The 25,973-nt window shown below is 36.7% G+C and overlaps 1 protein-coding gene across 1 annotated transcript in view; it reads left to right on the top strand.

Annotated features, from left to right (window-relative positions):
* The window catches only part of ZNRF2 (zinc and ring finger 2), a 93,570-nt gene that overhangs the window by 48,452 nt on the left and 19,145 nt on the right, over positions 1 to 25,973 (top strand). Inside the window, exon 2 of the mRNA XM_032401853.1 lies at positions 1,043 to 1,138. Within this exon, the coding sequence (XP_032257744.1) occupies positions 1,043 to 1,138 (96 nt within the window). The remainder of the gene's footprint in view (positions 1 to 1,042; positions 1,139 to 25,973) is intronic.

The raw sequence follows: 25,973 nt of genomic DNA, 5'->3' as shown, positions 1-25,973 counted from the left end.
CTGCTCCTTGATCTCCATGCAAACCATTTTCCTCTGCTGGCCATTAGTTTCCAAGTTCAGCTTGCAGAGCCGCTGGTCTCTCTCTAACCTACAGGTGCCCTTTCTGCCTCAGCTCTTTACAGCTGACAAGTGTACTCTCTTGCCGTTTTTTGTCATATTTCCAAGAAAAACAGATTGGCCCAGACCATCTTTTTGTGCCACTTCTGGTTTGTTGTTCCTAGCCAAACTATAAATTGGCTATCTTGAATCAGGTGTGCAGTGCTGCTCCATCTGCTTCGGGATATCAGAGAGGGAGAAGTAGGGCAGCAGGGCAACCGCAAGGAACCATAGATAGGACAGGTCCCCTGGTAAGTGAGGGAGTAGGATAGAGCTGAATATATAGCCTATTCTCTCCTTCACTATACCACTTCATTTTTAATAGACTACATGAGGCAAATAGTACAGATTGAATATTGTAGGAAACTAAATTTAAGTGTCAGAGTTGACTGGGAAATCTGCCCTATTTGATGCCATTTTTGGTTTGCATTGTGACTTTCGTAGTATAGTGTGAGAGAAAGATCACTACTGGAAGACAGGAGTCTTAGCTTTTAGACCTGATTTTGCCAATTTCAGAATAATTTTTAAAAGATCAATGGAGTAGAATAGTTTCTAAGGTACTGTCTAGCTGTAAAACCTTGTGACTCAAATTGTGCCCTACTAAGCTGGGAAGGGTAATTTCCACAAATTCAGAAGTTCAGGTTAATGTAAAAAATTAGAAGAATGATGGGACCCATACGTTAGAAAAAGATATGGGAGTTTTGTAGTGAGCCTAATTCTTCTCATTTGTACTTGTTTCATTTGAAATGGGCTGGTCTTTGTAAATTGATTGAAGTCACTTATTATAGTTAAAAAACTCTTTTGGCAACCTAACTTGCAATTAAGTAGTGTATTACTGTAAGTATAATGTTGAAATTTGAAATGCTTCTTGTCTTTGATGCTTTTTTAAAAAATGGAATTGGGTATTCAGAATAATTGAGTAAAATGGGTTTCTTTTACTTTTTAGGATTTAAGTGCCCCGTATGCTCAAAATTTGTACCTTCAGATGAAATGGATTTGCATCTTGTGATGTGTTTAACAAAGCCAAGAATAACCTATAATGGTAAGTCCAGTGCTTTAAAATGCTGTTTTAAATTAGAATTACCTTAGATTTTATGAATTTTATGTTTCAGGTAAAATTCAAAAGGCAAGGAACCCTGGAGCTAACTGGTGTTTTAGTTAGGTCTGGTGCTTTGGCTTTACCATTCTTTCCTGACCACAATCTCCAGACATTTAAAAACTTAGGGCAGATTTTTCAGTGTAGCCTTGGTACATTTTGAAATAGATTGAAAAAAAATCATACAGTTCATTCCTGGCTTTTTTCAAAATTTCATAAATAGACAAATTTCAAAAGTCTACAAGGAATTTCAGGGATTTTTCAAATGTAATATTTGGTTTGAAATAGGAAGTAGGAATAGGAGCAGGAAGAGACCAGTAAACAGTGAAGCCAATTGAAAGGTTGACTTCATTCAACAAATGTCTTTTTTTTCTTTAAAGATTTTATTTATTTGAGAGTGCATGATTTAGGGAAGGGGCAGAGGGCGGTGAGAGGGACAGGCAGACTCCAAGCTGAGCGTGGAGCCCCATGCCGGGAGATCATGACTCCCGCAAAACCAAGAGTTGGTCACTTAACCCACAGAACCACCCAGGCACCCCTCAATAAATGTCTTTTGAGAACCTGTGGAGTATGAGGTGTAGTGTTAGGAACTTGGGATACAGCAGTGAATAAAACAGATGGATCCTACAGCCGAGCATCAGCCAGAGATTAATCAATGTAGTAGCACTCAGTTAAGAATTTGAGATTTCTCCCCGGATTACAAAAATGCTGGGGTGGGGAGTAGCTTTAATATTGACATAAACATTTTACCCTGACTAGCTTTTTTGCAAACTGATTTAGGAATCTCTCTCTAATAGAGTAGTGCTTTAGCCACACTGTCATAGTAGTGACAGTAGAACTTTTTTTTCCCATTTATTTCCCAATGAATAAGTAAAAGGAGATTGTAGCAATTCCTTTGAATAGCAAATGTACCTGTTGATTAAATCCAAACCTTTTTGCATTGTGAAATTGAATTGGGTACTTTGCATAATATAATTGAAATTCAATTACTTAAAAAATAAAAAAACATTCTCAGGCTCAAAATTTGAGGTAAAAGTGATGGGGCTTGTTTCTCATTTGTATTCCATTATCTTACTACTCTCCATAATTATTATGTTTATTGCAAGTGTCTTAAAAATAAAAACCCTTAAATGTTAAGAGTCTAGCCTTGAATTTTGAAAGCACAAATGTTAATTCCTTGACTCTATATTTGCACATAACCTTAGTATTCTGTACATTTACTTTTTGTGTGATATATGTATGCTGCAGTCTTTATGAATGTTGATATTTAGCAGTTTTTAATTTCCTGATTTAACTGGGCTCAAGTCAAAGTTTTTTTACTAGCTCACATATTTGGTGTCTTGAAGATATCTTCAGGAACCAATATGTAACCTTCTGCTTGGGGATAGTGTTCTTAAAAAGGAACCCACAGGCCCAAAATGGTGTCACTTAGGTCAAGGCACCAAGTCAGTAAACCAAGACTTAATACCTAACCTAACTGCAGTTTTAGCCCTCCTCCCCCACCCCAAAATGTAACCTTTAACCAGTCAACATGAGAATTTCCTGGTCAGCACTAGGAAATCTGATAGATCCCTTCAGCTCCCCTTAGAAGGGTGACCTTGCCTAAAACAATGGATTCTTCGCTAATAATTTTCTTTTTTCCACCCCCTCTCTACCTTTAAAAACCTTTCCTTTCTTGTAGCCCTTTGGAGCTCCCATCTACTTGCTAGATAGGATGCTGCCTAATTCATGAATTGATTAATAAAGGCAGTTAGATCTTTAAAATTTACTCCGTTGAATTTTTGTTATTGAACACTGTAAACCAAGAATTTAGGTCTTAAATATTTAATAGTCTTCCAATTCAGTAGTAAACTTAATGAGAAAAGCAAATAAAGTTGCAAATATTTTTAAGAATGGCTACCTACTTTATGGTAGGTAGATCTGAAACTTTTTAATTTGTTAAATATATATTAACTATAAACATTCGAAACAAGCAGCCAAAACAGCTTCTTCATAAAAATTGTATGTGGCTCTTGAAATTTTAAAAATGGGACAGTGGCGGGGCGCCTGGGTGGCTCAGTCGTTAAGCGTCTGCCTTTGGCCCAGGTCATGATCCCAGGGTCCTGGGATCGAGCCCTGCATCGGGCTCCCTGCTCCGCGGGAGGCCTGCTTCTCCGTCTCCCACTCCCCCTGCTTGTGTTCCTTCTCTCGCTGTGTATCTCTCTGTCAAATAAATAAATAAAATCTTTAAAAAAAATAAATTAAAAATGCCACAGTGGCCAGCTGTGGTAAAAGAAGGGGTTGTTTCGATGGGCTGATTTAGGTTAGAGAGTGGTGGCTGATGGGCAGTATGCCTCCCCATTACAGTCTGGGAATTCTTATACCAGGCTGTTTTGAGGGCAGAACCCTGTAGGGAGGGAAAAAATAATCGTTCTATCCTTCTGAGTTCTTGGCTGAGACCTCTAATAAAAGACAGATTAATAAGAGAAAAACCAACAAAAGTTCAACATGCTTAAGTCTTGTATACATGGGTGATACCCTGGGAGAAGGGAGCAAATCTCTGAGATGGTTTAGAATGTGGGTTTAAATACCTTCTTCGGCTAAAGACAAAGAAAGTGAGGGTGGTGTTGGGAGCGGCTAGTTATGGGAGGTTACCAGGAAAATCATGGTAAACAAGGGGTTTGTTATGCATATTTAAGTCCAGGTGCCTTCTCCACTGATAAGATTCTCTTGTAATATTCTCTTATGATTTAGAGTCATCCTTTTCTTCCTGGTGCTGAAAGGGAGACACTCTTACAAACGAGATTTCCTTCATAAATGTAAATTACCCTTACAAAAGGATAACGTTTACTGTGTTTTCAGAGCTTCTCCTGGCTCTGTTGTTTTTCATTCTCTTAAAATAATCCTTATACCAAAGAGGCTTATTTTGTGGTAGCATATTCTGTTACCCTTCAGTCTCCCAAATCTCATCAATCAGTACTATAAAGTTTAGAGCAAGTTGAGTCAGAGAATCTCTGAAACGGAATCGTTTCAGTCACCTGGACTTCTTATAACTTCATATTTGAATTCCTAAAAATTGATTCTATAGAGAGAGAGACGCATCAGAGAGATGAGGCCTCTAAATTGTGTTGATAGTCAGATGAGAATTTTATTAAGCATGGTGCTCATTTTACCTTTTACAGCCTTTCCTAAACTAGCTAGAACTGAAATTTTGAAGTTTATTTGTTAAATGTATATTAATTTAACTGGGTAAATATTCACAGCAAGGAGATTAGTTGGGCTTGTTTTTCAGGCTGGATATATTTATAGTCAAACTCTATTTTATTTTATTTTATTATGTTATGTTAATCACCTTACATTACATCATTAGTTTTTGATGTGGTGTTCCATGATTCATTGTTTGCGTATAGTCAAACTCTAGAATAGGATGAATTTCAGAAATTTAAATATAAACTGGTGATTCAGAGTTTCAGATTTATACTCACAGAGATGTTACTCTAAATGTTGCTTTGGTTTCCAGACTAGCTCACAGTGATTTTTTTTTTTTTTTTTTTTCCTTTAACCTGTAATACTATATGCAAATACTCAAGTCTTGGTAACTGAAGAAGAAAATTGGCTAGGTGGAAGCTCTCAGGGTTGAGGCAGCTGGCTCGGCAGAGGTTCAGGTAGGAGGCCCAAGGCAGTCTGGCAGGGAATGATTCAGAATGATGTGAGTGGTTATCTACTGCAGGTGGTGTTTTGGCAGGATAGGAAAAAATTCATAGTGCCACAGTGAGTGTTCATCTATATGATTGCCCTTAAGTCAGGGCCTGTCTGTTGCATGATCACTGAGTGTGCCGTGCGGGTTAAGAAAGAACACATGAGACATTTTACTATGCAACTTAGAGTAAGGTTATTTAAGTAGCACGGGGACAGGACCCGCGGGCAGAAAGAGCTGCACTCTGCAGTGTGAAGCTGGTGGGCAGATGCTTAGTGCTCAAGGGGGAGGGGGCTTGCAGGGAGTATTAGATCGTAAATGTTCTCTTCAAATTTCTGCTCATAAAACTACTTTCACAAGATTTCTCTGGTGCTTATCATTCGGCTTGATATTAACTATGTGTGACATATACAAGCAGTCATGAGACCCTTTAAGAATGTAGCAACCAGTCCATATTTGATCCTTATCGGAACTATGCAGGCTGTAGACCAGCCTTGTGGGCTAAAGGTGAACATTTTTCTGCTTCTTTCTGTCATCACTGCCTATTTCATATACTTTGCCCTTTTCTGTGTGCTTCATTGTTTAGTTTATGGACCTAATAATTGTTGTATAGTCTGTGAACTTAATATAAATTTTGTGGGCATAGAGTCTTTCTTCATTTCTTTTGTTCCTCATTTTCTAAAGTGTTTCAGATCCAAAACCAAAAGATGAAATAAATATTGTTAGCAAATTCTTACTCTTCATTTTATTGGTCTTTAAAGTTCACTAGATGATAGCTTGTTTTGTGTCCTATAAATTTCAGTTTTTATTTTAGTTCGCAGGAGTGCAATTGAGGGCGGTCAGGTTCGTATTTAAAGAAATCTTTGCTTCATTGGCAATTGGTACTGTGTGTGTGCATGTGTACCTGGAGGACATGTGACTTAAGAGTTGTTTATTATACTTATCAGTGAATCAAAGCAGAGCTTTTCAGAATCATTGGGAATAAACCTGACTCTGTGGACAGAGTAAGATGTGACTATTACTCTGTCAAAGTAAACAAATTTGAAGAAAGATTGAGTCACTTGGAAGGGAACTCATTTTGTAATGGAAGTGAGGAAAAAGGCTCCCACCTTCTGTGCAGTCTGCCGGAGAATGTAATGTACAGACTCACTCAAATGTTGAAGATACATTGCACCAGGCAGTTAGACTTGGATTCCCGTGTGTACAAGCAGCCTTCTAGTGGCCTGGCTTTCCATGTGAGAAAAAATGTACTTTTTCCTTCTATAGATATTGTGGCTTTCCAGATGGTTGTGGTTCTCATTTTAAGTTATAAACTTGCTCTTTGCCTTATGTACTGCATTTTCTTGGTTTTAAGACCCCCTCCACATGTTTTAATCTTTCTGAATACAAGATGCTTTCTGAACATGGCATATCTCTTATAATTGAGGTTAAAAAAAATTTGCCAGCCATGAAGCAGGATTTTAAATAAGGAGGTAGTTATCATTGTCTGAGTTTGTGTAAACTTTGCCTTTTGTGGAGTTTCTGTTATATGTGATTTGACATCTCTGTTCATTTATTTGCCTTGATGGTTACTGTGGTTGAGTTTTAACTTAAATGTGGATTCCTAATAGTTTTAAATGACTTTGTAAAGATTACATTATTATAGGACAGCATTGAAGTAAAGTCATTATTTTGTCCCATAAATTGTCAGGCAATGCAGTGAAATTGAAGGCAGTAGAAAGTATCAGATCCCTTATACTGTATACTGTATTACAGAAATTTCAAATCCTAGAAGAGGCTGGCAAAACAAAAGCACAACTGTTCTAAAACTCAAATGGGATTCCTATAGAAAAATACAGTCACCATCTATTAAAGGTGAATCTGAGATGAAAAATTAAAAATATACAAGGAGTGAGAGCAGATGTGATTAGAATTACCACCCCCAAGAACTTTGGAACTATAGATTTATTTTCAAATCATTACAGTGGTAAGAGGATGAAGAGGAAATAAGTAAAAAAAAAAAAAAAGAAGACATGGTGAATTAGAAATTGAACCCTTTAGACTTCTGCCATTGAAATTAAAATCGCAACAAATAGATTAAACAGCAAATTAGATAGAACGTAAGGAGAATTAGGTATAAGATGGGTCTGAGGAAATTAAGCAGAGTGCAACAACGGTGGAGAATATGAGAGAGGTACATGGTATGGAGCTTGGGACAAGAGCATCTACCATATATAAAATAATCTCAGAAAAAGAGATGGAGTTGACTTCTGGTTTCTAGCTCCACATGTAAGAAATTTGGAAGTAGCCACTCTGTCCTAACAACAAGTAAAAAGCTGAACAGACTGAGAAACCAATAACTTTTCTTGAATTCATAAGAGATGGGAGGACACAGGGCAAACTGCCCCCTCTCCCTTGGTGACTGCAGAGACCAGAGTCTCAGGTTTAGCAGAGATTCAGGAGTGGGAACCACTGCAGGAAACCAGTGCCAGGGTAGATAAACCTGAACTGTAATTGATGAGTTGCTGGAGGCTCAGTGCAGACAAGTCTGAGGGTTTAAAACTCCAGGGAAACCTAGTCACACTGGGGCCCCCACAGTTTTGTAAGATTGTCCTCTAGGAGTTTGACCAGGTTCCCATTATAAATATGGCTGCTTCTGGTAAGGGGAGGGGGAGAGGGACCATTTTGAAATATACCAGAGGACTCTGTTCTTAACAGGGCCTGCTTCAGAGAAACTAGTTAACCAGAGCCTGTCTGACCTGGGAGAAGGGAAATACTCAACTCCAGCCCACTCTAGCCATCCTGGTCCACCTAGTGAGGGAGGAAAAAACCTGAGAAATATTTATCAAGTTTACAGTCCAAAGGCATAGGCTCACTAAAAGACTGTGGGACAAAAGGTACAACATATGTATGATGGGGGATGGAATTGGCAGAGGCAATGTTTGAAGGGAAATGGCAGAGAACCTTCTAGAATTGCTGAAAGACAGGAATTCTCCGATTTTCAGGAGCATTATAATGCCAAGTGGTATAAATAAAAATAAAATCATACCGAAGGACACCATAAACCAAGTACCGAATGAAAAGAGAAAAATGTTAAAGTAACCTGAAAAATATTTTACCTTGTTCCACTTGTGTTAGCATTTCTAAAATGCTTTTTGTTTTGTGTAGTAATTTAAAATTTAGTTTGTGTTCACGTTATAAAGGCAATGGATCAGTCATGGTCATACAAGAAACTTAAACATTGTTACAGTCTTATCCATTATATGCCATTATGAAAATTGTATGCCTATAAGACACTAAATTCGGTTTTACTGCCCTACTTTTAATATGTAGCTGCTCAAAAGCAGCACCAGTTTGCATTTAAAATATTATAAAGAACAGCAGTACTTTGAACAAAGTACTAACTTTGAGTTCAGCTTGCTGAGTTCAGATCCTTATTTTACCACTTAATAGCTATGCCACCTTGGTCTTGTTTTTCTCCCCCCGAAACTTAGGACTAGAAGTAGTGCCTCTAATAGCTTTATTACAAGAATTAAGTGAGAAATCATGCATAGTCTTTGTAGTAGTGAGTGCTAAGTAAACAAGACTTGTTCTTACTAAGAGATACTACCTTTGACTTGGAGTAGGCGCCTAACATGCTAACAAATCTGCAATTCCTTTGATACTTTATTTTAAGAGCCCATAGTTATTTAATTTCAAATTAGATGTCTGAAGGTCTTGCACAGCAGTAATAGTTGTATAAGATATGGAGAAGCAGTGTGTGTGGGGGGGTAATTCGACTATCCGCTCTCATATGATAGGACAACTTAAAGCTGCAATTTAATTAAAAAAATACTTCCTGCTTTTGACGAGCAACTTGGTGGCCTACACGGCTAAAATCTGAAGTCTGATTTTGACAGGCAGATTGCTTAATCTTGTGGAAGCCTAGATCCTTTCATCCTCCCTATTAATAGAAGTACTGTGGAAAGTACAGTGACTACACGTGGATAACTGTTTCTCTGGAGATACATTCTTTCTTTATAGCATCCTTTCAAAGGAGATATGTAGAATAGAAATTGAACTAAAATACATAGTTCAGTGAGAAGGAAGTTCTGATAGATTTCTAAAGCATGAGGTAGGTTTCAGGTTCCATTTCTGATTTCATTAATAAAATTTCAGGATGAGGACATTTCTTTATTTACCAATTCCTGATTTGTCTCATTTTGTAGATCTTTCATATCATTTATCAGTCTTGGCTCTTTTGTGTTCTCCTTATCCTTGCATCACTTTCATAATGTTCATTTTTTTTTAAATCATTCTAACATTCAAAGTAAGGTTTCCTGATTTTTAAGAAATCCAAAGAAACACAACAGAGACCCTAAAAAGACCAAGTGAACCGACAATATTTGTCCTCAAAGGGAAAAAGGTTTTGTTCCCTGGTCACTGTTCTTGTTTTGGTTAAGATGTGTGGTATTGACAAAGTCTTATTTTCAAGGAATTCTAATACGAATACGAATACAGTGCATTTCCAAAGTTCTCTCATTTTTTTGTGTTTTCCCTCTATAAGAGCAAAGCTAGGGTTCAGCCCACGTCTGTCAACAGTTTTGCCCTTGCACAAAATATTTTATGTGTATAGAAAAGTGTATAGTAAAAGATGATCTGTTCTAGACCTTGAAAGGATTAATAAGGTTTGGAGAGAAACGGAGGGCCTGTTGAGGATTAACAACTAGGCCGGTTTGGAGCAAGGGAAAACAATAAGAGAATCGAAGATGAGGCCTTATAAAGAAGTTTTTAAAATGAATTGTTTCAAACTTGGATCTTTCATATGCAAAAATATTTGTAAAGAAAATAATTTCTTTAAAGACCAGTTTAGAGAATGGTGTGGTACTTGACGTGGAAGTTGTTAGATGAAGCACTTGGAGGAGAAAGAGAGCCATGTCAGAGGCATTACAAAGAGAGGATGAGTTGGGCTTAGTGAGTCTAGAAAGGGGAGCGGGAGGAGTATTGGTTCCAAAGCTCCCCAGAGTTTCCCAGCTGTGATATGAAAGTGCTCTGCTATGCATAGGGCAGGAAGAGACCAGGGAGAGGCCAGAGACCAAAGGAAGAGACAGACCAGTCCAAATTGGTAGGTGACAGCTTTTTTTTTTTTTTAATATTTACTTAAGTAATCTCTCCACCCAAAGTGGGGCTCGAAATCACAACCACGAGATCAAAAGTCGCAAGCTCCTTCAACTGAGCCAGCCAGGCACTCTGGTTGGTGACAGTTTTTATAAGCAAGGGAATTTACATACGAGGCTTATCTTGGGCAGCAGCAATACTGGTAGATCCCTGCCTGCCAAATCTTAAGATTATATAGAGCCCTAACTAGGTTTAGTCGCATATATTGTCCAGATGTTCTCAATACCACATAACTGTCTCAAGGCTGTATCCTTGAGGCAGCTTCTGGGAGTGGGGAAAGGAAGCAGAATGCGAATTTTAAGGACAGAGGACGGGGTGAGGAGCCTCCAGATTGCCTGGGTCCAGCTAGTGAGTCAGCCTGAAGTTATAATAAGCTTCTCCAACAAGGAGTCTCAGGTGACTTGAGGGTTAGCAGTAGAGTGACTCAATTTGGGGTAAAGAGATAGTTAAGAGAGTACCTGGTTCCTCTAAACAAAATGCCAGGGCTGTTGAATCTTTGCAAAATGTGAAAATTATGAAATGTGATTCCCCCCCCCGCCCCACAAGGGAGGAGTAAGGATTTTGCAGAGTCACTGAATATTTTGTTGAGTTCAAGAAAGATTTTAGGGAGGACTATTAAAGAAATGCTTGTGAATAGTTTTTCAGTGACCATTTATTACTTAAATAACTGTTTTTTTTTTTTTTTAATGCTTTTTCTCCCCCTCTTTAAGTCACAGTAGCCCTGATAATTCAGAATACTTCCCTGGATTTGCCTCTGAGATGGCCTTGAGTAGCATCTCCCCAGCCACTGAGTGGTTTGGTTTCAGGGAAGGCAATATTAGCCCAGTGGCTCTGCATTTTGGGGGGATTGTAGTTAACTCTCAACACTTTAAAGATTTTTTTTTTTTTTTAATTTTATTTATTTGACATAGAGACAGAGAGAGAGGGAACACAAGCAGGGGGAGTAGGAGAGGGAGAAGCAGGCTTCCAGCTGAGCAGGGAGCCCGATGCGGGGCTCGATCCCAGGACGCTGGGATCATGACCTGAGCTGAAGGCAGACGCTTAACCGCCTGAGCCACCCAGGTGCCCCAACTCTCAACATTTTAAGTGTATTAAGGTAATATAACAATAAAAGCCATAACGGATATATTCTAGATAGTCCTATTCCTTTGCCATCTAAATATTTATAAGATTTATGATTTGCTTGGTTTCTTCCATTTTCTGCTAGACTGATTTGGGATCTCCAGGCTTCTTGACCTCTCAGCACCTCCTAGATTATTGTTACTTGGGTGTCCTTTATACCTTAATCTCTTTAAACTGTACTCCTTAGCATTTACCTCAGTCTGAGATTTAGTATATATCTATAAAGAAAGAGTTTTATAAGAAAACATTCTTGTTATTTACTAGATAACTACTCATTTCAGTTTTTAATCTGCTTGATTCAGGGGTTAGCTAGAAAAAAAAGGCTGCATTTCAAAAGATACATTTTTGGGGGGAGGGATATGTGTAATGAGAAGTCATTTTGATGTAGATATTCAATTTACTTTTTTAAAGAAATACATATGTATATATATTTCTAAAAAATTGAGTTTGAGGGGCGCCTGGGTGGCTCAGTTGGTTAAGCAACTGCCTTCGGCTCAGGTCGTGATCCTGGAGTCCCGGGATCGAGTCCCGCATCGGGCTCCCTGCTCGGCAGGGAGTCTGCTTCTCCCTCTGACCCTCCTCCCTCTCATGCTCTCTGTCTCTCATTCTCTATCAAATAAATAAATAAAATCTTAAAAAAAAAAAAATTGAGTTTGATTACATTATTGAAATAGTCTGTATCCTTGCTTATGTCTGGTCTACATAGTCTGACAGATTTAGGAAGGAGTTTGTTACGGTATCCCCCTGACTATAATTTTACCAATTTTTTCTTTTTAAAAGTCTTATTTATTTATTTTTTTAAGATTTTTTATTATTTATTTGACAGAGAGAGGGAACACAAGCAGGGGGGAGTGGGAGAGGGAGAAGCAGCCTTCCCGCTCAGCAAGGAGACCGATGCAGGGCTCGATCCCAGGACCCTGGGACCATGACCTGAGCCGAAGGCAGACGCTTAACGACTGAGCCACCCAGGCGCCCCTAAAGTCTTTTAAATTTCTTTTGGTGATATTTGCCTTGCAGCACATTTTTTCCTGGCTTTATATATTTCATAGCTATGTTATTTGCCCAAATATTTATGATTTATTTTCCTTTTGGATTGAATGTTTTTATATTATACGCTTCTCTCTTCTGCTTTACCTAATAGTCTGTTTTATCTAATATTATTTTGACTAATGCAAAAACTGTGAGGGACCTGAGATTTTACCCTTCCTGCAAGCTGACAAGTTAGCCTGCCACAGTTTCATGAATTCTGGCAGAAACCAGAATCAAAGGACTTTTCATTGTTATTAATCATAACAGTATCAGCATTTTCTTTTTTTTTAATTATTTTTTATTGTTATGTTAATCCCCATACATTACATCATTAGTTTTAGATGTAGTGTTCCATGATTCGTTATTTGCGTATAACACCCAGTGCTCCATGCAGAACGTGCCCTCCTCAATACCCATCACCAGGCTAACCCATCCTCCCACCCCCCTCCCCTCTAGAACCCTCAGTTTGTTTTTCAGAGTCCATCGTCTCTCATGGTTCGTCTACCCCTCCGATTTCCCCCCCTTCATTCTTCCCCTCCTGCTATTTTCTTCTTCTTTTTTTTTTTTTTTCTTAACATATATTGCATTATTTGTTTCAGAGGTACAGATCTGAGATTCAACAGTCTTGCACAATTCACAGCACTTACCAGAGCACATACCCTCCCCAGTGTCTATCACCCAGTCACCCCATCCCTCCCACCCCATCCCCCACTCCAGCAACCCTCAGTTTGTTTCCTGAGATTAAGAATTCCTCATATCAGTGAGGGTCATATGATACATGTCTTTCTCTGTTTGACTTATTTCGCTCAGCATAATACCCTCCAGTTCCAACCACATCGTTGCAAATGGCAAGATCTCATTCCTTTTGATGGCTGCATAATATTCCATTGTATATATATACCACATCTTCTTTATCCATTCATCTGTTGATGGACATCTTGGCTCTTTCCACAGTTTGGCTATTGTGGACATTGAGTATCAGCATTTTCTTGTGCCCCTTCCTCCAGCCTCAATTCCCACAGGGTGATGTGAGAAGGGCCAGGTGGTATCTGCACACTCAGTGAGTTGCATTGCAGAAGAGGAACCCTGAGCTTAGTTAGGGAACCTGAATGTTTTATTGTGGGAAGTAAGCAGGTCTGCCCTTGGCTCTGGAGAAGATACTGCCTCTGTCTTCCAAGGCTGTTTGCTCTACAAAAATCATTGAAAAGAGAGTCTAAGACATGCTGAAACATGAGAGACCTAGGGAGAATTGTCTCCCAACGATTTCTTTTTGTTTACATTCACCTGCTGTCTTTTTGCTCACCCCTTTCTTGTAATTGATTTTAATTTTGTGTTTGAATAGGTAACATGTTTGCAGTGGTTCCAATGCAAAGAGACACAAAGGATATCCAGTGAAGTCTCCCTCTAACCTCATTCCCTCAGTCACCCTTTCCAGAGGCAGGCAATACTACCAGTTCTTGTGATCCTTCCAGAGATACTTAATGCATATGTAAAGGTATACACATAATCTGCCCCCACACTTTTTACATAGTGATACCATGCTGTAGATGGTTCTGAACCTTAAGTTTTTTCCATAATATATCCTGGAAATTATTCCAAATGAGTTTCATTGTTCTTTACAATTACCTTATATTTTATAGGTGGGCGAGCCACAGGTGATTAACCAGTCCCTTGTTGATGGATGTTAAATTGTTCCTGGTGTTTTGTATGTTTATGAGTAGGTCTATGAGACACAGTCCTGGAAGCCTTGCTTGGTCTGCGATGTATGCAAATTTGTTATTTCTGATAATACTTGGAGTTTTACCTTTAGTGTGGTGCTGGAGTGTATTTGCTAGTATTTCAGTTAGGATTTTTGCAAAACTGAGATTGGACTGGTTTGGGGGTAATCTTTTTTTGAGTCTTAGAATCAATGTTATGCTTGCTTCAGAAGAAATCATTTAGATTTCCTTTTTGTATGCTCTGCAGCTGTATAAATAGCATTCAGATCCTCTGAACTTCAAAGGTTTGGTGTAACTCCCTGCGGAAGTGCCTGGGCCTCATGCTTTTTGAGGATGGCTCTAAGAGCTCTCTCTGATTACTATAGAAATTGATCTGTTTGGATTTCTGCCTTCAGTCTGCTTTGCTTCTTAAAAGTAAAGTAGAAAGTTATCTATTTCATTGCTGCATATTGTTAGCAAATTAGTCTCTTATGGTTTTTTATTTTCTGCCTAAATGTGATTGTTTTCCCAATTTTTTCCTAACTTATGTATCAGTTTTTGCTTTCTTTCACCCTTTTTATTGTTGACCTTAGATACCTTTGGGTCTATCATTTTTTCCTGTTTTAAAAATTAATTTCTTAGGCTTTTAAAAATATTTTTTATTTCTTCTGATTTGCTTTCTTTCACCCTTTTTATTGTTGACCTTAGATGCCTTTGGGTCTATCATTTTTTCCTGTTTTAAAATTAATTTCTTAGGCTTTTAAAAATATTTTTTATTTCTTCTGATTCCTTAGATGTGCTTTTCCTTGTCTGTTGTGTTGGGAGCATTAATGCGTTTTCTTTCATCCTTTCTTTCTTCTTTTCCTTCCTTCCTTTTTCAGCATAAATATGCAAGGGTATGAGTTTTTCTCTTATATTTTAGCTCTGTTCCATAGATTCTGTTATATAGTATTTTATCACTATTACTTTCTTTTTGTTGTTTAGATATTTTATATTTGGGGGGGGAATCTCTTCTTTAACTCAAAAGTTAAGGGAGAGTCTTTAAATTCCCAGGTGTTAGGTGCCTTTTTCCTCCAGTTTTGCTATTTGTTTTCTAGTTTTACTGTATTATGATCAGAGGATGCTATCTGTACTATTTTTGTATTTTAATTTACTAAGTTTTTGTGGTTTAACGTCATTTTTGGCAAACGTTCCATATTCATGTTCAATTTAAGGTCTTCTATATCCATCTTGTTTTTACTTGATTTGTCATGGACTGAGGTGAATTAAAGTGTCCTACTGCTGACGTTTCTATTTTTATTTGTATTGCCTGACTTTTTTGCTTTATAGTTGCTATGATTTTGTTATTCATAATCATTATAACTTAGGTGCAAATTGCATTTTTTAGTATTTAAAGGGTCCTGTGTCTCCTTTAATGCTTTTTGCACTGTGACCTTGTCTGATATTAAGAGTGTAATTCTTTCTCTCTTTTTTTTTTTGTTTGTATTTTCCTGATAAGTGTTTTCCTTTTATTTTCATCTTTCGTCTTTTTGTTTCAGATATGCTTCTTGTGTACAATACAGGGTTAATTTTATTTGGAATCCAATCTAATCTTTTTTCTTTTTTTTTTTTTTTTTTTACTGTGTTGGATTAGCCCATTTACATTTAGTAATGCAGCTAGTTTTAATTCTGTCATTTTATATTATACTTCCTGTTTTTATAGCTTTTTAAAAACATTTCACCAAGTAGCCAGTTTTTCTTTGCTCCATATTTCTTCTTTTAGTTAGGAAGAACTGTATTTCTTTTTTTAGAGATCAATTTCATAAGTGTAACTGTAACTGTATAATAACCTTGATGCTCATATTTTTACACACTGTTAATTTCTATGAGCAATGATGAATACAAAATGATGAATGATAAAATTTTTTCCCTTTTTTTTTTTTAAGATTTTATTTGAGAGAGAGAATGAGCAGGGGGAGGAGCATAGGGAGAGGACGAAACAGACTCCCCACTGAGTGGGGAGCCCCATGTAGGGCTTGATTCCAGGACCCTGAGATCACGACCTGAGCCAAAGTCAAATGCCTAAACAACTGAGCCACTCAGGCGCCCCAATTCCTTTCCTTCTTCTATATCCTGATTTTGGTTATTGCATTATCTCTTGTTTACTTTTTAATAGTATTAAACATATTTATACTTCTGTTATTTGCTTTGTCAGCTTTAAATGATACTTATTAAAGATAATAATTAGCTCTTTTGCCTTTATTTAGGTTTTTAATTTATACAGTCCCTAATCATAATTGCCATTTTTATTTTGATCTAAGAGTTAAGTAGATTCAGTTCTCACTGCAGGTCCTTTTGCTTTGGTTTTCCTAGGCATCTCTTGATTAGCTGAAGTTCATCCTCATGTAAATCTTTTGAGAAGGGTTCATGGGAAATACTTTTCTAGACTTCTTGTTTAGGTGTGAAATCTTTGGGTTACACTTACTTTCCTAGAGGGTATTATAAACATTCTTCCAATCTTGTAGTATTAAAATGCTACTGGCAAGGAGTCTGACACCAGTAGGATATTTTGGAAATAGATTTGGGTTTTCATGGCTAGGCTAGGTTTTTTTTCTAGGACTCAGTGTCCCCTTCAAATACGCAGCTTTAGTTATATTTTCATTTCTATAATGTTTTCTGGAATTTTATTTTAAGTAATCCCTGCAACCAACATGGGGCTCAAACTCATGACCCCGAGATCCAGAGTGGAATGCTCTTCCAACTGAGCCAACCAGGCGCCCCTTGAATTTTATTTTTGGCTATAGATATGCCATTGGATCTCTTTTGTTTTCAATAGATAGCATTTTTTTTCTTTGTTTTTAACACTTTCTTCATTTCCAATTTATTTTTCTTGTTTCTGACTCCTTTTGTCCCTGTGATTTCAGGAATGTCTGCTCTTTCTTGTGCTTCTAGATTCACCTTAATTTTGTAAGTCGTTTTTCCTTCTCTTTTTCATCTTCACTCCTGAGCTGTTATATCTTTGCATGTGCTCTAGGATAGTTGCTTCCCTGTGTTTCCCTAAGTTGTTTGTTTGTTTGAACTCATGGCAAGTAAGTTGATTTGTTGAGACTGAATAGATTACACTATTCGATACACATATTTTATATTAAAGCTGACAAATTTGGTATTATTCTGTCACTTATTTTGTATTTTTTATTTTACTTTGTTCTTGTCCAGCTTCTCTGGATTGATCAAGTTGCTTTCCCTTCCCTCTAAATTAATCCACAACTTTTACTATGCATCTTGCTATTCCTGGTTGATTACCTTACTTTAATGTGTATCTTTAAACATATTTTTCTGTCATATTCTATCAGAATTAAGGGGTTTTTTGTGCTCTTTTCCCTCACCTCCTCCCCTACTATCTGCAGCTCCTGGATGTTATGAAACAGAGTTTGCATTCTACATCATTAAGTTTGCATTGGTGAAATACTGTTTTCATTTCAAAAAACCTGTGGTTATAATACAGTTTCAGTCACAGTATTATCTATTTACATTTCACTTACACATGTTTAATTGCTCACTGCGGTTTTTTATACTCTTCATTTTTGTGTTTATTGAGATTTTTGTTCTTCTAATTTTCTTTTCTTAGAAGCATTTCTATGAATAATTTCCTTAGACAACCTTTCATGGATTATATACTTAATGAGCTGTTGCATGCGCAAATGTTTTTGGTTTGCCTTCATATAGAATACAGGATATTGTTATTTGAGGGTTTTTTTTTTTTTAAGTCTATAAAATTGTTCTAACTACTAGTATTATAGATGAGAAGTCTGGCTAGGTCTCATTATTTTTCATTATAAGTTACCTGTTCTTTACATTTGGAAGCGTACAGGTCGATTTTGTGTTTTGAAGGTTGGAAATTCTATTTTTTTCCCAGGATGTGTCTGTTTTAGTGTTTTTCTACCCTACTCAGTACCATCTCTAATTAATCCTGCTTAAAGCTTCGTGAGCCCTTTCAGTTTAAAACTCAGGTCTTTAGTCAGCTCAAGGATTATTTTCTTCTAGTATTTCTTTGATTAGTATTTCTTTCTGTGTTCCTTTTTCTCTTTCTATAATATCTGTATTTTCAATATTAGAGTTGGATTTGTCCTCTGTGTCTTTTTTCATTCATGATTTTGGTTTTTTGTTTTTTTTTTTTTGGAGTTACTTACATGACATTTATTCTAGATTACGAGTTTAGTTTTCTGCAATGACGTTTCTTTTATCCTTTCTCTGAAATATTAAATTAAAAAATTATGGGTTGTGGTTCTAGGAAGTTCTACTTTATAAAGTTGTCGCACCTTCCTCATCTCTCCATCCCCTCCTGGCTTCCTTCCTTCCATTCATTCTTTCTGACACTACATTAGGCATCGATTTCGATTCTTTATCTTGGTTCACCTTCGATCACGTTGCTGTGTGTACTTAGCTCATGACCTTTCTGTGTTACATAATGTCAGCAGTTGTAGAATCTCTTGACACACATGTAGATCATAGTGTTATTTCTTTCTCTGATAGAAGAAGAGCCTAGTGATCATTAACTTGGCCACACACTAAACCCTGTTTGTTTGAAGGTGTTAGGAAAGAAGTTTCCCTCCTCTTTGGTGCAGGGAGGGTTCTGTCCTCAGCCCAATTTGGTGGCTTTTTTTGGTTTCTCAGTGTCGAAGCAGCCTTGCTCCCTTGTCCCCAGGAGAGTCACTCAGATACTGCTGACTGGCTGGGAAGCTTGAGGATTGATAGACTTTGAGCAGGCCCATTGAAAAGAAATAAACCTTACAAATGAGTGTATTTTCTCTGTCCTTAGAAATACGTGTTAAAAACCCTTTTCATACTTGCTCTTTCTTGATTTTCATATGCTTTCATTACCTAAATCTTGATTTAGATTCTCCAGGATCCAGCAATTAGTCACCATTATTCTAGTAATTTAGTAGCCAGAGTGAAGGGGGATCAAGAAAGAAGGCTCGGTTGTTATTGTTTCATGGCTGTTACTGTCAGAGCTACTGGCTCACACTTTGCTTTATCATTTCAGGACTGGACCTTTTAAATAGCTTTCCTGTGCATACATACTTTTAATACTTTACCTATCCATACTAATCGACCTAAAAGTATTTGTTGGCAAACTCAGTATATGTCCAGTGCTTTCTGGTTGATTGGCTGATAACCTCGTGGGTAAAGAAGTCAGTACACTTAACAAAAAATAGGTCTGAGCTCATCTGAGTCATCAGACTGCAAAGTGCCCAGGCCACTGAAACAACAGTCCGCGGCCTTGGGGCATTTTCTCTGTTCGTTGGTAGTTTCTTTGTCACTTGGTGTTTTCTCTGGTCTCCTGAGATCTTTTGCTTCATTAGTTGTTCAAAAAATACTTTATTCAAGTACTTACTGTGTGCAAAACACTATGCTGCGTGCTAGAGGGAGCAGAGCATACAAGGTTCCCTGTCCTCCTGGAATTTACTGTCTTTATTACAGAGATTGCAGAGTATTGACTACATCTGACTACATTCTCTTAATTGGCTTACACAGTATCAAAATGGGTTTTTGTCAGTATTTTGAAAAATGAGAAATTTCACCTAAAAATCTAAATTTGCAGCTGCTTTAAATATATAGTATCTGGCCACCCTGAGCCCTCATTCCTATATGGCATTCTGCCCCTTTAGATAGGACTGTGTGCATCAGTTTGTCGCAGTTAACCTCTTCACCCTTAAAACTGAGGCCAAATTCGGTTGGCATTCATCGTCACAACTGTGCTGTTCTTTTTTCTTACAAAATGATTAAGAAGGTGAGTTGCTTCTTGAATGTTTTCTGGCTATCCTCCTTCAGGCATTTGAGTTTGTGACCTTTGTATGATATTTATTAGCCTACTAATTATCTTACAGGCTCAGCAAAAAGCAGAAAAGAAAGACATCATGCTTCAGCTTCAGTCAACAAGAGCAGTAGACATATACATTGTAATACTCCTTTTCAAATTCATTCTAACAAAATGATAGAATCCTAGTTCCATAAATCTGGTAATTCTGACATAATACGTATTTTTGCATGCTATAATACCATTTGAGTTGACATTTTTCAGTTTACTTCAATAATGCTGTAGTAAAATTTTGTTTATATTCAGCTGATAACTTAGTTCATACCTTTTAAGTGGTTTCATATTTATTAGCTCTTTTTTTTTAATCGTCAATATTAAAGACCATATGAGATACAGGTATTATGACCTGCAGTTTAGTTGAAGAAAAACGAGGCTCAAAGAGGTTTGCACATTGTCCAAAGTCCAAGCCTGTTCTTTTTTCCATGAGACCGCCTTCTCCCATTTGTACTATCTCATTAGATCTTCACAACAATCTTAAGAGACAGGTGGAGCAGGTTTCATCATTTCTTTCGATTGGAGAAAACAAACTCAGAGGAGGAGTCCTTTCTTGCCAGTGATGCCATAGCTAATCTTCAGAACATGTCTGCTGCTTGCCGGCTACAGTGCTAGACATTTCACAGGTCTTCCTTAATTTTTACTACTCCCCTATGACGTAGGTATTGTTATTCTCATTATATTCCTAAATAAGTTGAAGAGTTGGCATTTGAATCTAGAGCTTTGTATAAGTAACAGTGTTTTTTTTTTTTTGCTTTATCCTGTTACCCAGGTTGCTTGACTCTCTGTATATGAATAGCCTACATTATAATTTAACACATTAATCTTAATTTTAAAAATACACAATAATAAATTAAGCTTGAAAATCATCTTTTTTGTATTTTTAGGACTCGTGTTTTCTCTCTGCAATGATTCAAAACAAAGGTGGACCAAATTTAAATTTAGTTAAAAGTCTATATTTTCTATTTTTGTATATGTTCAGCAGTTTTAGAATATTCCTATACTTTTTAGTGTGGACAACTTGTCTGAGAAAATGACTTGTTTAGAGTTTAGCAAATCTGTGTATTGGTTGTGAATTTTGGTTTATTGTTGATTTGTGATAGGGGGCATAGGATAGTTATCTTGACTTGAAGATTGGGGAATAATTCGGTAATCTAATAATTTCTTAGGTGACTTTATGACTTTCGGCAGCTTATTGTATACCTAATTTTATATAATACGCAACCCTAGCTAGCCTTTTACAGTAAGTTAGGAACAAAAGGCCCAAGAAAGCTAAATCTATTAAGTATTGAGTTTGTGTTCCTTTTGTGTATTTTTACCTTTTAGGGTTTCTAGTTTGGGTTCCATTTTATTCCACTTACATTTTCATTTTCTTGGAGAAGGTGCCAAATATCTGTATTTCCAAAAATATTCCCAAGAATAGACATTTTTTCTTAAAAGTCATCAGAAGAGTCACAAGTTCTATCCACTTTTAAAGAATTAGTCTTAATATTAAATGGTTTCTAACATTGCAGATGATAAGTAGCTCTGTGTATAGTCAGTTCTCAGTTATATTTAAAGAAAACATTAAGGCAGTAATTGTCAGTGGCATCAAGGCAGAGGAAGCCAGTCATTCCTAGTTGAACCAGAGGGTCTAAAAAGGATAAAAGCAGAGGTTGACCATGAACTTTGAGTTTTAGACACTCTAATAAAGGTCACTCCCATGTTTTTATTGATATAGTTGCCTTATAGTGAAAATGGCAGTTTCCCTCTGTTAAGTATCATTTCTAGTCCCCCTTATGATATTTAAGTACAGTAACAGCTCACGGATCTATAATGTTAACTTTGTCTTTTAAGTCCGTTAGAGATAAATTTATTTCTGAAAGTATTTATTAATAAGCCCTGTGAGCCCCTATTTTTCATTCTTTGAGTAATTGCTTCTTACTAATGTTATGAATTTTTTTAATTCTTGATTTTTCTAGGGATTATTTCACATTTCAGCTGCTTTTGTTTTCTACTGCTATCATTGAGGGTTCAAGAACAAAAAATAAGTCTTCAGGTAACATGCCTGATCCATAGTAGTGCTTGGCATTGTATTTTGCTGAAAAGATCATATATCTGTTTGGATGCTTGATCTGAAAAGTTGTGATGATTATGAAATTTTCGCATGGAGTTTTCTTGGCTGCCTCTAACAAATTTGGTCTTACTCTCTTTCTTTTCAAAAGGATTTTTTTTTTTGGCTGTCTGCTTTTTTTCATGTCTTGATCTGCAATAACTATATGGATATGTGCTTGTACTTGCTAAATATTTTAATTTTGCATATTTGGCTGCTTGAATTTTAAATAATTTTTTTGGGCAATGCAAATTAAGAGCTTGAGGCTATAAATGAAATAGCAATCTACAGAAGTTTTTAATTAGTTTATAAATGTATGTTCCTTATCTATCATATATTTTCAGGTTTTGCATTTTACTAAAATGAAGGACAGTTTAAAATTCAGTTTCTCAGTTGTGCTGACCACATTTCAAGTGATATTTTCAGGCCATATGTGGCTAGTGGCTACCAATTCAGGCAGCACAGATAAAAAGACTGTTTCTGTCATCATAGAAAGTTCTGATTGGACAGGGCTATTTCCCTGTCCAATAGAAGGAAGTAAGCAGTAAAGTATAAGCTCATTTCTGATACCAGTTTTGACAGCAGCTTGACAACTCCAGAAGATAAAGCAGTCTTGAGCATACTTCCTCTAAATATGTAGCCATCTCTTATAGCAAAATTCATGTAATAAACAGGCCAGCGACTTAGCCTTCATTTGAATCCTGATCCCAGAACTTAACTTAGGTTAGTAACTTCTGATAAGTTACTTAACTTTTTTGAGCCTCAGTTTCCTTATCTGTAAAAAAGAGGTAACATTACTTACCTTACCTCATAGGATTAATAAATAAATAACACTAACTATATGTAAAGATATGTAACAGGGGACATTTATAGTACTTTTAAATATAGAATGAAGCCAAAACATTTAAAAATTAGGCAATGTTGTTTGCATGGACTTGTTCACACCCTTGAAACTATAATAGGTCTCTAGAAATGATTAGGTCAAGAGTATTCTGTAGAAGTTTCTGGTGGCCATGGGATTATTTATGACACCGTGTGAAGTTGAAACAGCTAGAATACCAGAATGAGGAGAAAAAGAGATAGAAAAATGACCAACTTTATTTTTGGAGAAGTCTAAAAAGTGCTTTCTGATAACAATGGTAATAAAAACGAATATTTTGTATAATGTTTTGATAACTTACAAAGTTTTTCACATAATTCTTTAAAATTTCATCTCTATAATATTTTGGGTACCTTTATTATACTAATATTAAAGAAGAGTAAAAGGAAACTCAAAGTTGACCAACATTTTGGAGATTACATAGCTAACTGAAAGGATGGAGATTCCTATTTTCAACTTCAAATCTTAACACTCTTTCTACTTCGACATGCTGTTCAATTGATAGCAGTTGTGTTTCTGAGACAGGTGTGTATTTCAGCATCTCTAGGGATGGGGCCCACGTACATGTAATTTATTTTCTGTATTGAGACAGAATGCCTACCCAAGTGATCCTGGTTCCCACCTCTGGTTAGAAAATCATTGCTCTCTTCCTGCTTTAATTCTTCTTTTCCTGTATCAGTACATCTAAATTAATGCATACACCATATGAATAAGACAAAAAAAAAAAAAAACGAGACTGATAAACAGTACACTGATTTAACTTGTAGTGTTCCAGATGTTTAGGTAGGACATCAGCAACACTTGAAAAAGCAATAGTAGTTTCTGTTCACTATCTTCAGTGCCTCTCCATTTATAAGTGCTTGTGGAGAGCAGGAATCCAGTCAGACTAGCTAACTATGGAAGTTAATCTCTTAGTGTTCCTTTCTCTGCTTCTCTAATAACAATTTTGGCTACTAATAGTCTGCCCTCGATGTATTGCAGTCCTAAAATGTTGACTCCATATTGCTTATAGTAGTATCTTTGTGAATGTTTTCAATTGATTGGCTAAAGATTTTCAACATTTTTAAAGATTTTTAACATTTTTTCCCCCAGCTGTCTTGAAGATGCTTCAGTATCCTGGACTTAGTGGTTTTTCCCAACCATGTTTAAGTCTGAATGTTTCCCATTACCAAGCTCAAAACTTTCCTTTGAATGGAAGGACACTGTCATAATGGGGTGGTAGAGGGGAACGTTCTAGCAAACCCCCATGTAGGCAAAAAGGAACTGTGTTGCATAGTGAATTTTCAAATTACGCATTTGCTATTTGAGACAGTAACGGGTTTTGCAGTGAATGAACTGTCTTTTGACTCAGAGTTGCTTATCAAAATGCAGTTGAGTAGTGTCTGTCTATAACATGTTAACATTGCCCTTTTAATTTTCTGAGCAGAGATCATTTCACTAGAAGCTATTCACAGTGAATATAGGCTGCTTCTGCATTGCAATTTGCTTGGAATGTTCTTGTATATAGGTGCACCTTTCTTAACATAGAATATATAGTTCTGATTATTTTTCATTACTAGGGCTTAGGGAGCTTATGATTAAATGGCTGACTTTAATACGGCATTTTAGATTAAACTAAAATGATTTTTTTAACTTAGTACTTGCAAAGCATAACATTATTTTCTTAAAATAAATATCATTATGTTAATTATATGCAGATTGTATTTGTCTTTGTTGTACCGTAAATAAATTTACTTAAAAATAGGGTAAAACCAAGGCCTTCAAGATATTAAAATTTTCCCAACTCAGAGATTTTTAAAAACCTTTTGTAATAAAGAATTGAGACTTGGTCATAGGTCACCATGAAAGTATTGTTAAGACACTTATTTTTCTGTGAACAGTGCATTCAGAAGCTTATACTTAATGATTCTAGTTCTTTTCATTTTGTGCTGACAATCTGTTACATAGTAGTATATGGCAAAAAATAATGGCAGTGCTTTTTCCTTATTTTTTAAAAGCTGGCCTATCTCATTTTCTTAATATAAGATAATGGAGATTATATGGTTCATTTTGACTTAAATCTAGATGCAATATTAATGTATTCCAAAAGGTAGAAAATGTGATACCATGTTTCGCCAATTCTAAGACACACTTCCTTTTCATACTTTAACAGCTCTGGAAAATGAGATGCATCTTAAAGTTGATTTGTGTCATTTTAATGGTGGGTTTTTGAGGGGTTTGGGGGGGTTTGTTTTACTTATGTGCAAACTAATGGTACATGTTATAATCATTGATGTCTTAGGCTTGGTAAAAAGTGATGGTTGATTTTTTTGAAGTTTGTTGTAGAACTCAGACTCATTGTTATGATGTGGTATATCTTTGCGGTGAAAGAAATCAAATAGATGCTGTGAGAAGATACTGTATTATTTGGAGTTACAGACCTTTGCTAAGATCTTTTAGTGTCTCCTTCACATCCTCTCACTGCCTGTCATCCCAGTGTCAAATGGCAAAACTAAAACAATTCAGTAACGAGTTTGCTGTATTTTATTCAAGGGAAAATAATCCATAGATTGAGGGAGTACAGTGCCTCACGAGCACTTCAGAAGGTATTTTTTCAAGAGCAACTTTTATATAATGTTCGAAGAGGCAGCCCAAAAGCAGGGCCTGATTGGCTAGAAGGACCTGTTTTCTAGGGTAACATAAGCTAGCTAAAGCCAAGTTGGAGGATTGTGACTGGTGTTACATTGCCTTGATAGTGAGGTGTTTTCTGTAAGTGCAGGATGATTTAGGTTTAGATTTGTGACATGGGTGGGGCCGCTGGAGTGGCCTCCTTTTGTAGGTTCCAATATATACCACTAATTAGGTTTTTTTACATTAGACTGGTTTCCCATCTGTGGAAAGCTATCCAGAACAATAAGAAAAAAATGGAGATCAAGAGAAGGAAGGAAAGACGGGCTCAGGGCGGGTGGAGTGGAGGTAGTGGATGGGACCTCCAGAGTGAAGAAGGGAAAAATGGGGATAAGACACTAGAGGGGGTTGTTAATGAGAACATTTTCCATTTACGCAGCTTTATTTATCCTGGTCAAGTCTCTGATTGTGATATGTCAGCTTGTGAACTTCCCAGTAGTTAGCTAAAATCATCTCCACCATATTCCCTAGATTCTGAACACATTAACTTTTCATGCCAAGGCCTTTTTCCGCAGAGGTTGCCCTGTTACCCCCTCCAGCCTTACGGGTAAATCATCTGTCTGCTGGAAGAGACCCAATAGAGTGTGTGTTTCCTCTTAATGTGCTATCTCAATATGAATAACTGAAGGGC

Source organism: Phoca vitulina, unplaced genomic scaffold (assembly GCF_004348235.1).
Source record: "Phoca vitulina isolate PV1807 unplaced genomic scaffold, GSC_HSeal_1.0 scaffold4, whole genome shotgun sequence".
Classification (NCBI taxonomy): Eukaryota; Metazoa; Chordata; class Mammalia; order Carnivora; family Phocidae; genus Phoca; species Phoca vitulina.
The sequence above is the reverse complement of the archived record's forward strand: the minus strand, read 5'-3'. Positions and strand labels throughout refer to the sequence as shown.